General features: G+C 42.4%; 1 protein-coding gene across 1 annotated transcript; it reads left to right on the top strand.

The window, feature by feature from the left end:
* The first annotated feature begins 10 nt into the window (after nt 1-10).
* On the top strand, nt 11-15,826 carry CENPL (centromere protein L). Its single transcript, XM_063427270.1, has 5 exons — nt 11-82; nt 4,801-4,977; nt 5,567-5,818; nt 13,839-14,381; nt 14,695-15,826. Exons 2-5 carry the CDS (start codon nt 4,804-4,806, stop codon nt 14,767-14,769), a joined length of 1,044 nt encoding a protein of 347 aa, XP_063283340.1. The 5' UTR covers nt 11-82; nt 4,801-4,803; the 3' UTR covers nt 14,770-15,826.
* Nucleotides 15,827-16,268: the final 442 nt, after the last annotated feature.

Here is a 16,268-nt window from a genome sequence, read left to right as displayed (position 1 = left end):
CCGCCCAACGGTCGCGATGGTTGGAGGGCTGAGAGATCAACACTTTTAAATAAAGCCGTGTGTGAGCCGGCGGCGGCGGACGGTGAGCTCCCCTCTATCTCTATCTCTTATCTCTATGCATGGGATGGACATACACTCAGTGCACACACAGCCATTCATAATCCATTCCACACTGAGCTCTATTTATTGTTTATATCACAGGTTACACCATAATGGACCACTCACTAACACCATAAACATCACTGTATCTACAGCCTGCTCGGGGCAACAATGATATAATATAAACTCTAGGCAGAAACCGTTATATAATCAACATAGAGAGAGAGAGGGAGAGAGTTATATTATCAACATAGAGAGAGAGAGAGAGAGAGGGAGAGAGTTATATTATCAACATAGAGAGAGAGAGGGAGAGAGTTATATTATCAACATAGAGCGAGAGAGGGAGAGAGTTATATTATCAACATAGAGGGAGAGAGAGGGATAGAGTTATATTATCAACATAGAGAGAGAGAGGGAGAGAGTTATATTATCAACATAGAGGGAGAGAGTTATATTATCAACATAGAGGGAGAGAGTTATATTATCAACATAGAGAGAGAGGGAGAGAGTTATATTATCAACATAGAGAGAGATGGAGAGAGTTATATTATCAACATAGAGGGAGAGAGTTATATTATCAACATAGAGAGAGAGGGAGAGAGTTATATTATCAACATAGAGAGAGAGAGTTATATTATCAACATAGAGAGAGAGAGGGAGAGAGTTATATTATCAACATAGAGAGAGGGAGAGAGTTATATTATCAACATCGAGAGAGAGAGAGGGAGAGAGTTATATTATCAACATAGAGAGAGAGAGGGAGAGAGTTATATTATCAACATAGAGAGAGGGAGTTATATTATCAACATAGAGAGAGAGTGTGTGTTATATTAATAACATGGAGAGAGAGAGTGTTATATTAATAACATGGAGAGAGAGAGAGTGTGTTATATTAATAACATGGATAGAGGGAGTAGAAAAATAAAACAATGCAATAATATCCTGTATCAGTTGTGGTAGTGTCTTTCTATACATAAAATGTACATAATTATGAGGTGGCAGCCGAGGCACTAAGCTTCACTAACCAATAATTGATCCAAGGTTGCCAAATTAAACAAAAATGCTGTGTATACCATGCACTGTCTACTGACATCTCTTGTGCTGTGTGTACCATGCTCTGTTTACTGGCATCTCTTGTGCTGTGTGTACCATGCTCTGTTTACTGGCATCTCTTGTGCTGTGTGTTCCATGCACTGTCTACTGACATTTCTTGTGCTGTGTGTGCCATGCTCTGTTTACTGGCATCTCTTGTGCTGTGTGTACCATGCTCTGTTTACTGGCATCTCTTGTGCTGTGTGTACCATGCTCTGTTTACTGGCATCTCTTGTGCTGTGTGTACCATGCTCTGTTAACTGGCATCTCTTGTGCTGTGTGTTCCATGCTCTGTTTACTGGCATCTCTTGTGCTGTGTGTACCATGCTCTGTTTACTGGCATCTCTTGTGCTGTGTGTACCATGCTCTGTTAACTGGCATCTCTTGTGCTGTGTGTTCCATGCTCTGTTTACTGGCATCTCTTGTGCTGTGTGTACCATGCTCTGTTTACTGGCATTTCTTGTGCTGTGTGTGCCATGCTCTGTCTACTGACATCTCTTGTGCTGTGTGTACCATGCTCTGTTTACTGGCATCTCTTGTGCTGTGTGTACCATGCTCTGTTAACTGGCATCTCTTGTGCTGTGTGTACCATGCTCTGTTTACTGGCATCTCTTGTGCTGTGTGTACCATGCTCTGTTTACTGGCATCTCTTGTGCTGTGTGTACCATGCTCTGTTTACTGGCATCTCTTGTGCTGTGTGTACCATGCTCTGTTAACTGGCATCTCTTGTGCTGTGTGTTCCATGCTCTGTTTACTGGCATCTCTTGTGCTGTGTGTACCATGCTCTGTTTACTGGCATCTCTTGTGCTGTGTGTACCATGCTCTGTTTACTGGCATCTCTTGTGCTGTGTGTACCATGCTCTGTTTACTGGCATCTCTTGTGCTGTGTGTACCATGCTCTGTTTACTGGCATCTCTTGTGCTGTGTGTACCATGCTCTGTTAACTGGCATCTCTTGTGCTGTGTGTTCCATGCTCTGTTTACTGGCATCTCTTGTGCTGTGTGTACCATGCTCTGTTTACTGGCATTTCTTGTGCTGTGTGTGCCATGCTCTGTCTACTGACATCTCTTGTGCTGTGTGTACCATGCTCTGTTTACTGGCATCTCTTGTGCTGTGTGTACCATGCTCTGTTAACTGGCATCTCTTGTGCTGTGTGTACCATGCTCTGTTTACTGGCATCTCTTGTGCTGTGTGTACCATGCTCTGTTTACTGGCATTTCTTGTGCTGTGTGTGCCATGCTCTGTTAACTGGCATCTCTTGTGCTGTGTGTACCATGCTCTGTTTACTGGCATCTCTTGTGCTGTGTGTTCCATGCTCTGTTAACTGGCATCTCTTGTGCTGTGTGTACCATGCTCTGTTTACTGGCATCTCTTGTGCTGTGTGTTCCATGCTCTGTTAACTGGCATCTCTTGTGCTGTGTGTACCATGCTCTGTTTACTGGCATCTCTTGTGCTGTGTGTACCATGCTCTGTTAACTGGCATCTCTTGTGCTGTGTGTTGCATGCTCTGTTAACTGGCATCTCTTGTGCTGTGTGTACCATGCTCTGTTAACTGGCATCTCTTGTGCTGTGTGTTGCATGCTCTGTTTACTGGCATCTCTTGTGCTGTGTGTACCATGCTCTGTTTACTGGCATCTCTTGTGCTGTGTGTTCCATGCACTGTCTACTGACATTTCTTGTGCTGTGTGTGCCATGCTCTGTTTACTGGCATCTCTTGTGCTGTGTGTACCATGCTCTGTTTACTGGCATCTCTTGTGCTGTGTGTACCATGCTCTGTTTACTGGCATCTCTTGTGCTGTGTGTACCATGCTCTGTTAACTGGCATCTCTTGTGCTGTGTGTTCCATGCTCTGTTTACTGGCATCTCTTGTGCTGTGTGTACCATGCTCTGTTTACTGGCATCTCTTGTGCTGTGTGTACCATGCTCTGTTAACTGGCATCTCTTGTGCTGTGTGTTCCATGCTCTGTTTACTGGCATCTCTTGTGCTGTGTGTACCATGCTCTGTTTACTGGCATTTCTTGTGCTGTGTGTGCCATGCTCTGTCTACTGACATCTCTTGTGCTGTGTGTACCATGCTCTGTTTACTGGCATCTCTTGTGCTGTGTGTACCATGCTCTGTTAACTGGCATCTCTTGTGCTGTGTGTACCATGCTCTGTTTACTGGCATCTCTTGTGCTGTGTGTACCATGCTCTGTTTACTGGCATCTCTTGTGCTGTGTGTACCATGCTCTGTTTACTGGCATCTCTTGTGCTGTGTGTACCATGCTCTGTTAACTGGCATCTCTTGTGCTGTGTGTTCCATGCTCTGTTTACTGGCATCTCTTGTGCTGTGTGTACCATGCTCTGTTTACTGGCATCTCTTGTGCTGTGTGTACCATGCTCTGTTTACTGGCATCTCTTGTGCTGTGTGTACCATGCTCTGTTTACTGGCATCTCTTGTGCTGTGTGTACCATGCTCTGTTAACTGGCATCTCTTGTGCTGTGTGTTCCATGCTCTGTTTACTGGCATCTCTTGTGCTGTGTGTACCATGCTCTGTTTACTGGCATTTCTTGTGCTGTGTGTGCCATGCTCTGTCTACTGACATCTCTTGTGCTGTGTGTACCATGCTCTGTTTACTGGCATCTCTTGTGCTGTGTGTACCATGCTCTGTTTACTGGCATCTCTTGTGCTGTGTGTACCATGCTCTGTTTACTGGCATCTCTTGTGCTGTGTGTACCATGCTCTGTTAACTGGCATCTCTTGTGCTGTGTGTTCCATGCTCTGTTTACTGGCATCTCTTGTGCTGTGTGTACCATGCTCTGTTTACTGGCATCTCTTGTGCTGTGTGTACCATGCTCTGTTTACTGGCATCTCTTGTGCTGTGTGTACCATGCTCTGTTAACTGGCATCTCTTGTGCTGTGTGTTCCATGCTCTGTTTACTGGCATCTCTTGTGCTGTGTGTACCATGCTCTGTTTACTGGCATCTCTTGTGCTGTGTGTACCATGCTCTGTTTACTGGCATTTCTTGTGCTGTGTGTGCCATGCTCTGTTTACTGGCATCTCTTGTGCTGTGTGTACCATGCTCTGTTTACTGGCATCTCTTGTGCTGTGTGTACCATGCTCTGTTTACTGGCATTTCTTGTGCTGTGTGTGCCATGCTCTGTTTACTGGCATTTCTTGTGCTGTGTGTGCCATGCTCTGTCTACTGACATCTCTTGTGCTGTGTGTACCATGCTCTGTTTACTGGCATCTCTTGTGCTGTGTGTACCATGCTCTGTTAACTGGCATCTCTTGTGCTGTGTGTACCATGCTCTGTTTGCTGGCATCTCTTGTGATACATACATACGTGTGTTCCCACTCATTTCAATGCATCCCTTCAAATATCCTCTGCATGTGCATGTATCTCTCGCACTGCCCGACCTGTATGGGTGTAATATAATTTGCACTATGTATAATGCTGCACATGGATATATGCAATATGTAAAGATTTTTAAAATTCTTTTTAGAGCAGGCACACTAGAATTGTTCACGGTAGAATTATTCATTACAAACAAGCAAACAAACTGGAATATGGTTGCTTGTTAAAGTCACATCTCCTTTGTATAATTTTAAATGTCTCTTCCCACAGGCTATGCAAACACCTACCGATGGGGTTTTAACCCCCAAAGAGACGTCAAGAGAATCCAGGAACATTCCTTTACCAAGTGGTAGATTCACTAATGGAGGGTTTCATTCAGCACGTCGCATTACTCCTTTTGGCAAAGCCCCATCAAAGCGAAGGATTCCACAGAACAGCCATTTGGAGGTAGGTTTGTGTAATAATTGGAAAGAACACCTACAGTAATTCTCTGTATACTTACAGTGGGTGGGCTGAGTTATTTTGTGGTTAGACTATTCAAAGGAAGTATCTTCAACAGCTTATCAACAAACATGGGTGCAGTTCACAAGTAGCTGTTGATAGACCGTTTGGGCCATCTAAGTTTGTTTTTGTTTAGTTTTTTTAAATAAAGGGGCAGTCTAAGCATCATTACCACTACAGCTCGCTGTAGCAATAGTACCATAAATCCTATATGCCAGGCTTCCTCAAACTCCGGCCCACCAGATGTTGCTGAACTAGAACCATGGTTCTATGAATGAAATAGGATGAGAATCATGAGAGTTGTAGTTCAGCAACATCTGGGAGTTGCTCACTAGTCCTCACTAGAGTGTTAGAGATATCAATTACACAACCCAATATCTCCAATGAGGGGCTAGACCAGACGCTCCTTTATGCTCTAAAATCGGCATCAAACCTGTGAAACAGTAAGAGAGCACTCTGGACTCCACTACAACACCGTACACCTATTTAGGTATTTGATATTAATGCCTGTTTCTTAACTGTGATACTTTTGCAGGAACCACTTGACCCATCAAAGACTGCTTACATTCTGCACAGGCAGTGGAACTTATACAGCGTGACTCCATTGCATAAATTCTCATACAAGGACTTGAAGGATTATGCCAGGCTCTTGTCTGCACAGATCTTGGCTGAAAAACAGAAGGGGGTTGCATTTGAAGTGGGAGCAGAGATGACTATGAAAGCAAGCTTTTCATATTTTCCTGGACTTAAAGGAAAAGATAATGATTCAGGAGCAGTTCTTGTACAGGTGAGGGTTTCTGCCAAATGTATATTTTTATTTTGTTGTAGTGCTTGGCTCTGTATCTTATTTATGTTCAAGTCCACAGTCTGTAGGTATTTATTCACTAAACAGAGTTTTAACAGGAACTCAAAGCATGAACACCAGTATAGCTCATTGTATTGGTTTTGATGTTGTTAGTCCATGCATGCAGCCCTTCTGATTTTCTGTCAAACCTTTTTTTTTAGTTAAACCTTCCCCCAACATTGTAATTGCCTTATGAGTTTAGATAAATTATACGGAAATGTAATGACTATTATTATCTGTGGCTGCAGGGGACCGGGGCTATGGGTGACTGCTAGTGTGTTTAACCCCTTTTTAGAAGTCACTTTGAGAAAAAAGGGAGTCTGTGCTTAGTGTCCTTTATAGCTTGGTGTTTTTGTTGACCATTACCACTTACCATTGCTAGGAATTAATGATTTAATCTCAGATTCTGACATTGCTGCATTATTAAAGGGACACTATAGTCACCAGAACAATTACAGCTTAATGTAGTTGTTCTGGTGAGAATAATCATTGCCTTCAGGTATTTTCATGCAAACACTGCCTTTTCAGTTTAGATTGCCCATAGGGATACTAGAGGTGCTTCCTGGGGCAGTAGACAGCTTTGCCGTTCAGGGTCCCCACGCTCTGCATGGAGACGCTGAATTTTCCTCATAGAGATGCATTGATTCAATGCATCTCTATGAGGAGGTGCTGATTGGCCAAAACAGCATTTGGCTCCGCCCCCTTGCCGATTTGAGCCAATCCAATGCTTTCTCAGATTGGCTAGAAATAGGCAATTCTGATGTCACCAAGGGGGCGCCGCAAGTGCCAGCAGACCCGCGAGGCGCTGGAAATAAGGTGAGTTTTTTTAAAATTCATTTTAAGGGGGCAAGCCACCTAAATTGTGGGTTTTTGCACTATAGGGTCAGGAATGCATGTTTGTGTTCCTGACCCTATAGTGTTTCTTTAACTTGGACAAAGAGACTGTTGCAGAAACATTAGCTCTCTCATTTGGCAGTCTAAAAGGGGGTAGTAAGTAGCATATTTCTCTCGCATTCTGTTGTTTTTCATTGGCACGGGATATTATGTTCAGAGGGATTGCATCACTTCAAAACTTTTTAATTTTGTTTCTTTCTCCTACCTAAATCATCTTCCTTGCAGAGGGATTCGTGATTCACTTAACGAACTATCTATTGAGTCACTACTTAAGGCTGCTGGGTTCATTACTGAATATTCGTGGGCACACATGTATTAGGCATTCTACTCTACACTTTTGTATTTCACTTATAGTATGCTTTAGACAGATTTTTTTGGTATCAGATTTATACATATTTCATTTACAAACATTCTAAGTTTAGTAAAGAACCCTCTCGATGACCATGTGCCCCAATCTGAAATTACTTTGTGTGTCTGTATTGGGCTATTGCTGTAATCCCTGAGACAAGTAGATTTCTTCTAAATTTCCACACCAGAGTGTCGTAAGTGGGGGATGTAATGCTGTAATGCCATATCAAAGATGTAGATATATATATATATACACACACACACACACACGGAGTAGGGGAACAATAGGATAAGTTCACAGGCAGATTTTATTTGGATATTGCTTTTTGTTTAGGCTTGCAAAGCGCCTTTATCAAACCAGGTTCTGCCTTCGCAACCATTCTTTCGGGTTTTCTCGAAGCTATTTATCGGAGGCATGAATGGTCTGTGTCTTGTTCAAGGAACGTAAGCAAGCTTCTTATACAAAGCATGGGCAAAACTGATGTCAGGAACTCATAATTCATATTTATTTTACAGTGGTTATAACATTTTGTTCCATTTGATATACATCAATGCTCTCTGTGTATTGCCTACATCAGGGGTTTTAACCCCTTAAGGACCGGACTGTTTTTGCGATGTTGTACATTTGCGACCAGGCATCTTTTTACACTTTTGTGGTGTTTGTGTTTAGCTGTAATTTTCCGCTCTCTCATTTACTGTTCCCATACAAATTATATATTGTTTTTTTCAGGACAAAAGGGTCTTTCTTTACATACCATTATTTATATAATCTCATGTAATTTAATTTTTAAAAAATGAAAAATTGAAAAAAATACATGTTTTTTGACTTTTATGTGAAAAATCTTTTACTCATCTACAAAAGCAAATGAAAAAAACTGCTAAATAGATTAAAAATTTTGTCCTGAGTTTAAAAATTCCCAGTGTTTACATGCTTTTTGCTATTTTTTTGCATGTTATAGGGCTATAAGTACAAGTAGGATATTGCGGTTTCAAAACATACATTTTTAAAATGTATCAATAGTGACATTGTAACACTATTATCTGTCATAAATCGCTAAATAACACCCCACATATACATATTTTTTTAAAAGTAGACAACCCAGGGTATTCAATATGGGGTATGTCCAGACTTTTTTAGTAGCCACTTAGTCGCAAACACTGGCCAAAGTTAGCGTTCATATTTGTTTGTGTGTGAAAAAAGTAAAAAACTAAATTGAACGCTAATTTTGGCCAGTGTTTGTGACTAAGTGGTTACTAAAAAAGACTGGACATACCCCATTTGCAATACCTTGGGTTGTCTTCTTTTGCAAATGGTATGCCATCATGGGGGTAATTCTCATTCCTGGGCTACCATATGCTCTCAAAGGCAACGTAACCAACCTGGCCATTTTCAATGTAAAAATATTTGACCCTGTAACTTTCATAAACGCCATATCATCAGTAAAAGTGCTGTTTGTGTGTGAAAAATGCAAAAAAAAGTCACTTTCACTGACAATATCATCGCTGTGATATGTTTTACTGTTTTGAATCACTAATATTTCTGTTCAGCGAAGTCTCCCGAGTAAAACAGTACCCCCATGTACAGGTTTTAGGGTGTCGTAGAACGTTACAGGGTAAAATACAGTAATAGCAAATTCAATTCTCTGGACTTTCGGCCTGGGTTGGCAGGCAGGTCCCTTAAATTACAATCAATAAAATCACTTAATTATGTAAAATTATTACATAAATACGCACGTAGAATTTAAATATATATGCATATTTATATATTTGAAGTCTACGTGTATATTTATATAATTATTTATGTAATTTTGTATATGGACATATGAATAGTTCGTATTCTTTTTATTTATTTATATATACATAGATATATATACAATTTCATTCTAAGTGTATTTTGATATAAATATATATATATTAATATCAAAATACAATTAGAATAAAATTTCGTATAGATATATAATTTTTTTTAAAATTTTTATTATTATTTTTACATGTTTAATTTAATTTAAATTACTTATTATTTGTATTTTATAATAATATATATACAATATATATAGTTATTATATATATTATATATATACGTGTGTAATTTAATTATAAGTGTATTTTTATATTAATATATGTACATATTAATATAAAAATACACTTAGCATGACATTATATATATGATATATAGACATATTATATAGGTATAATATATGTCTATATATCATATATATATATATATATATACACATATATAATAATTTTTTTTATTAACTTTAACTTACCGTATATACTCGAGTATAAGCAGAGTTTTTTAGCACATTTTCTGTGCTAAAAAACCCCAACTCGGCTTATACTCGAGTCAATAGTCTGTATTATGGCAATTTGCATTGCCATAATACAGACTGGGGCTGTGGGGGCTGCAGAGCGTTTACTTACCTCTCCTGCAGCTCCTGTCAGCTCTCTCCTCCTCCGCGCCGTCCGTTCAGCACCTCGGTCAGCTCCCAGTGTAAATCTCGCGAGAGACTTACACTGGGAGCTGACAGAGGGAGCTGAACGGACGGCGCGGAGGAGGAGAGAGCTGACAGGAGCTGCAGGACAGGTAAGTTACAGCTCTGCCAGCCCCCCCTTCCCCCCACTGAACTGCCAATGCCACTGGACCACCAGGGAAGGAGAGCCCCCCTCCCTGCTATGTATCAAGCAGGGAGGGGGGACGAAAAAAAAAGATAGTAATAATAAAAAAAAATAATTAAATAATAATTAAAAAATAAATAATAATAAAAAAATAAATAATAATTAAATTAAATAAATAAAAAAAAAAAATAATAAAAAAAAAAAAATTGCCCACCCCCCACCAAGGCTCTGCAACACACACACACACACACACCACTCATACACACACTGCACTCATACACACACACACACACACCACTCATACACACGCTGCACTCATACACACACGCACGCTGCACTCATACACACACGCTGCACTCATACACACACGCTGCACTCATACACACACGCTGCACTCATACACACACGCTGCACTCATACACACACGCTGCACTCATACACACACGCTGCACTCATACACACACGCTGCACTCATACACACACGCTGCACTCATACACACACGCTGCACTCATACACACACGCTGCACTCATACACACACGCTGCACTCATACACACACGCTGCACTCATACACACACGCTGCACTCATACACACACGCTGCACTCATACACACACGCTGCACTCATACACACACGCTGCACTCATACACACACGCTGCACTCATACACACACGCTGCACTTATACACACACGCTGCACTTATACACACACGCTGCACTCATACACACACGCTGCACTCATACACACCTGCTGCACTCATACACTCACACTGCATTCATACACTCACACTGCACTCATACACACGCTGCATTCATACACACGCTGCATTCATACACACGCTGCATTCATACACACGCTGCATTCATACACACGCTGCATTCATACACACGCTGCACTCATACACACGCTGCACTCATACACTCACACTGCACTCATACACTCACACTGCACTCATACACTCACACTGCATTCATACACACACACACTGCATTCATCATACACACACTGTAAATAAATATTCAATTAATATATTTTTTTTAGGATCTAATTTTATTTAGAAATTTACCAGTAGCTGCTGCATTTCTCATCCTAGTCTTATACTCGAGTCAATAAGTTTTCCCATTTTTGGGGGGTAAAATTAGGGGCCTCGGCTTATATTCGGGTCGGCTTATACTCGAGTATATACGGTAAATTTTTTATTTTATTTTACAGTTGCAGGGAGACTGCCTGTCAGCACAGACAGCCTGTTGAGCGATCACATGGCCACAGGGGTCCTAATTCGCCATGGGGAGACTGTCTGGGCTGCAGGTAGTCTCCCCACACCGGGAGCACCGCCGATCGCCGCCGGGGGAACGACGGCGATCGGGTAAGTACATTGGACCGTTAGGACGGTTCAGGACCGTCACCAGTCGGCAACGCAAAAATGCCGATGACGGTCCTGAACCGTCCTCGGTCCTTAAGGGGTTAAACCCAGTCCTCAAGTACCCTCTAGCAGTCCAGGATTTAGGAATTGCCCAGTTGTGTCTAAGGTGTTTTTAGAAAAAGGAAGAAAAATAAAACACTTTAGACACAAAAGGGTAATCCCTAAATCCTGGACCAGTAGGGGGTACTTGAGGACTGGGTTGGAAACCACTGCCCTACATGATTGATAAACAACTATTCTATAGTGCGTCTTGACAGGCGTACACATTTTGTACATGGTATTAGTCTGGCCATTAATTAGCTTGGTGATAGTAGTATAATATATACTAAACTAAATTATCTGAAACCCTTTCATAAGACTTATTCCAATGTCAGAGGATTCTCCCCTTAACTAAGGAATGCAAGCTGCTGTAGGCAGTTGCCTGTGGCCTAAATAATATGTGCCCATCTATCCAGAGAAGACCCAGTGAAATGGGTTGAGAATTTCTGCCCTATACACAATGCCTATATAGACAAGTACAGTCCATTGTTAAGGTGTGTTAATTGCAAGACTTAATATTTCATTAAAAAGTTCCTCACCACGGGGGCGGGGCCGGACCGCCGAGCTGGACGGTCGCAAGTATGAGCAGCTCCTGCCAGCTTACACTCTCTAAATCCTCAAAAGCATGATTTTTAACGAGTTTTCAGACCGACAGCATGAGCACTCAGCGCACGGTGGGCACTGTATCCAGGGCGAGGCTGGCTCTTTGAGCTCCAGTCCCCTGGAGGGGAAATCTTCTCTGCACCTGAGGGGGCCTTCTCCGGCGGTGAGCGGGGCGGACGGCCGCTGCCCTGCCTTCCCGCCCAGCAGCACCCGGCCAGAGGCCCAAATCGGCGAATACCTGGCCCTGTTCCCCCCCCTCTGGACCGGCGGGGGTGATCCCGGTCCCAACTCTGAGGCAGGTCATCCGAGGCCTAGCAGCGTTACCATCACGATCTGCGGCCTATATCCCTCAATCAAAATGGCGGACGCCACGCGCCCTAACAGCACTGAGAGGGCCGGCAACAACACAGTGCTGACAACATACAGCTCCCACAGACACAAGATAGACTGCCACTCACAACAGCCGGAGGTCAACTCCCATCAAGGAGCCCTGGCACGACATCTGCCTTCGGAGCCGCAGTACTGTGCCTCAGCACCAACTCCCGGGCAGGCCCGAAAATGGTGGAAGAGATGGGGGAATAGCAAACCAGTACCCGGAGCAAAACTAAAGCAAAAGACAAAACGCCAGGAAAACTTACCCCTCAGATACGTAGGAGTACCAGTCACCCACATGAAGAGCAGCACCCCATTCCGGGAGAGCCCTATATCCACTCACAGACGACGCCTGTCACAACGCTGGCCGGCCTGCGGTAGGGTAACGCAAAGCCCCCTGAGGGCGGCAGCACCGCGAAGACCCGAGAGGCCACACCGCTCCACTATCTCGGAATCAGCACAGCAGCGACTGGTCCAGAAGCGATGGACTATCCCTTTATGCCATGATCTGACGCGGGACGAAGAGTCCCTGAGCATGAACGGGACACTAGTTGCTGGACAGTACACACAGGGAAGTGGAGCTCCCAGCCAAGGTATCGGCTGACCCACCAACTACAGTAGCCGGCTGTCGAGCAAGCCATGTCTGGCAGAGACTGTCACCTGAGATCTGAGAGACCCAGTGTCACACAATCGTTTTATTTCCTAGTTTAAATTTTCTTTTATAACATAATGTGTAGATAAACCTGTCTTACTCCATTTAGTCTAACACCCATATTAAGCTGCCTACAACCCAACATCACCCACTAAGCATAACACCACTGTAGCCAGCTTGAGCATACAGGGGGGCTGGGCACCTAGGCAACGTAGCGCTGCCACATCGTTTAATGCCCCAAAGCGGTTCTTCATCTCCATTAACAAAACACGAATGTGGCACACCTCACCTCACTGCATACAGAGGCACAAGCATGTTATATAGCATAATGTGAGGGAGAGAAAACCACTACAATGAGCAGTATCATACTGAACAACGACTTTACCTGCAATAACATATGTCTAAACCTGCTTATACACAAATGTTACCTACTCGGATGGCCTAACATGTATTCTAAAAGTGGAACTATATCCCACACTGGTACCACGGTATCTCCTGACTATGTTTTGTCTCTCCACTGTCTCTTTACCCTGTTACCATCTTTTGAACTCAGCGCTTTCACTCTATGATTCACACAGCTACCTTGAATTTATTAAGCGTGCATAAATATCTTGAAAATCGCAGATTAAGCTATTAGATCTAACTGTAAAACATAACCATTATAAAGCTAAGCTCTGTTTATGCAGTTATACACAAAAAATGTGCACTGAATGAATACCATAAATGTAAAACAAATGTGATATGTTTATGCTTGCGAACGCTATTATGGCAGAGTAAGCAGCTATGTCTATTCATGCACTCAAAAATAAAGAATTGAAAAAAAAAAAAAAAAGTTCCTCACCACTGCAAACCAGAAGGATCCATGTCACATTTGCCAATAGCAGTGGAAATTGTGAACACTGGTTAATAGTGATAAGAAAGATATTTTCGTGTTTCTGCTTTTCGGTCTGTTTTTTGTTTTTCTGACTGTGCCATTTACAACTGTTAACTTGGTGTAATTGTATTTATTTTAGGTTGCATCCAAACCACCTTTTCCGAAACCTGGCACAGAAGACAGGATTGTATGGTCAGGGTGGTTCTGTTGTTCTTTTGGGGACGATGACGTTTTAGAAATGTTACCAGAAGCCATGGTTTGCCTACCTTTATTCCTCGTGCATGGAACAGAAACTCTCACTGCTGTAGTAGGCAGCTGGTTTCAAAAGTCTTTTGACTGTTGTTTTGGCAAATTGCCAATCAGTTCCCGGGATCTTGCATGGATGACTGCCTTGTGGGCAGGTTGTGAAATGCATGAATACGTTGCAGCCACTGAGTTGGTCTTCTCTGTGCCAGTTGAACCACACATGGACATTTCTTATGCCATCCACTCAGAAGATTTCAAATCCCTTTGGAGTGACATAAACAAAGGTCAAGATGAAGTAACAGCTGAGGAGGTGGATATTTTATTCCATGGCCTTTATAGCCACTTTTTTAGACATTTTAAAATTCACTTGTCCGCAACACAACTTGTAAAGGTGTCAACATCAGTAGCTTCAGCACATTGCGATGGGAAAATAAAGGTGAGTGCTTCACATGCAATGTTTGATTGTGTTGTCATGACCTGGTAGTATGCATATGGCAATGTTAAAAGAGAGAAATATATATATACGGTATCTCCATTATGACAACTTCCACAGGAGCATTTAAATCCAATAAACATGTCACATGTCAACATTAGACCGCAAAAATGCAACCAACTTTTTTTCGAACTCTAAGACCGCATAAAATCATTGCTAACTTGGTTATTTTTATAAAAAAAAATCTTTTCGATTTCATGTCATAAAGTTACACCTGTCTTGAACTCAATGTCATTTTGTTTTCTTGTTTCTGCAGTTCCTCTCTAAAGAACATCTGGTCAGAGTTCTTGGACTTCTCACAGAATTGGCGATGAATAATATCCAGTATTAATGCAGGAACTGCATGTGTGTCATTAAGGACTTCAGTGTCACACACTCTAATGTTCTGTAGTCGCTACGACAGGATCTGTGAGCAGTCTGTAAACATTAGTCATCGTTCTGTGGAAGCTCCGGGCAATGAAAGCACAGTCTGGTTGTGCTGTCACTTTTTAACACCATGAATACCCGTGGAGGACTTCATTTTTTTTCCAACGATGTAGACCAGCTAACTTCAAGCACTTTTATGGATGGGGGAAGGGGGAGACAACTTTGTTACATTAATGTATTTTCTACTGATGAATTAAATAAAATCCATTTTAATTGTTTCATGAATAATTGCTCTGACTCAGACAACCAGTTGCTAAAAGATGTATTTCAGAAAATCAGAAAGCTGCTGGTCTAATGAGATTGAGTTTGATTTGCTTGTAAATGCGAAGACCTGCATATCTTGTAAATTGGGTTTCATATGTAAGTTAAAGGATCACTATAGTGTCAAGAAAACAAACTCGGCTGCGGAGGTCCCGCAGACTCACACCCTGGCAACATGCACTCACCCATGGCCCTCATGGACCTAGAGACTGGAGGGATGGGGTGAAAGTGGAGACACCATTCCTGCCATGGCATGGTCTAACACAGGGCCTGAAGGGACACCCACTCCAAGGAATAGGTTGAAAGCCGCGCGAGTACGGACAGACATGGCAGCCAAAGGCTGAGATCCAGAACAAACTGCGCATATAATCTACTATAACTGTTATGGTTTGCCCTTTTATTTTACTTTTGTTAACAATGTGATAATACTCTACCACCATAATATCCCCCTGGATTACTCATGGCTAAGGTCATTAAGGCTTCTATGCTAGCCTCGAGGCCACCTACAACCCAATATGGCTCCAGTGGTCTAAATTTACTCAGTCTCAGATCCGCCACTACTTTATCAGCTTAACCCCTTAAAGGATCACTATTGGGTCAGAATTACAAACATGTATTCCTGACCTTATAGTGAAAACCTACCATTTAGGTGGCTTGCGCCTCCCCCAGTCACCTCAGAATGGGTTGAAACTCGCTCTCTATGAGTCTGCCAGCGCTGATCCTGCCCCCTTGGTGACATCAAAATTGATGGATTGGATTGGTTAAAATCAACAAAAGGGGTGAGATCAAATCATTGAATTAATGCATCTCTATGAGGAAAATTCAGCGTCCCCAGTCAGAGCACTTACTGTGCAGCCCTGAGCCAGGAAGCCCCTCCAGTGGCCATCTAAGGAGTGGCCACTTGGAGGTGTCCCTAGAGCCAATGCAAACACTGCCTTCTCTGAAAAGGCAGTGTTTGCATAAAAATGCCTGAAGAGAGCTATTATACTCACCGGAACAACTACATTAAGCTGTAGTTGTTCTGGTGACTATACTTGCTTAAAGGGACACTATAGAGTGCTTCACATGTAGAATAACCTACTGTTGACTTACAATAGAGTGCCGCACACTGTCTCTGCACGCACCTATCATTCAGAGGCTTCA

This window comes from Pelobates fuscus, chromosome 7 (assembly GCF_036172605.1).
Source record: "Pelobates fuscus isolate aPelFus1 chromosome 7, aPelFus1.pri, whole genome shotgun sequence".
NCBI lineage: Eukaryota > Metazoa > Chordata > Amphibia > Anura > Pelobatidae > Pelobates > Pelobates fuscus.
Note: the sequence above shows the minus strand (reverse complement) of the source record. Positions and strands in the feature narration are given on the sequence as shown.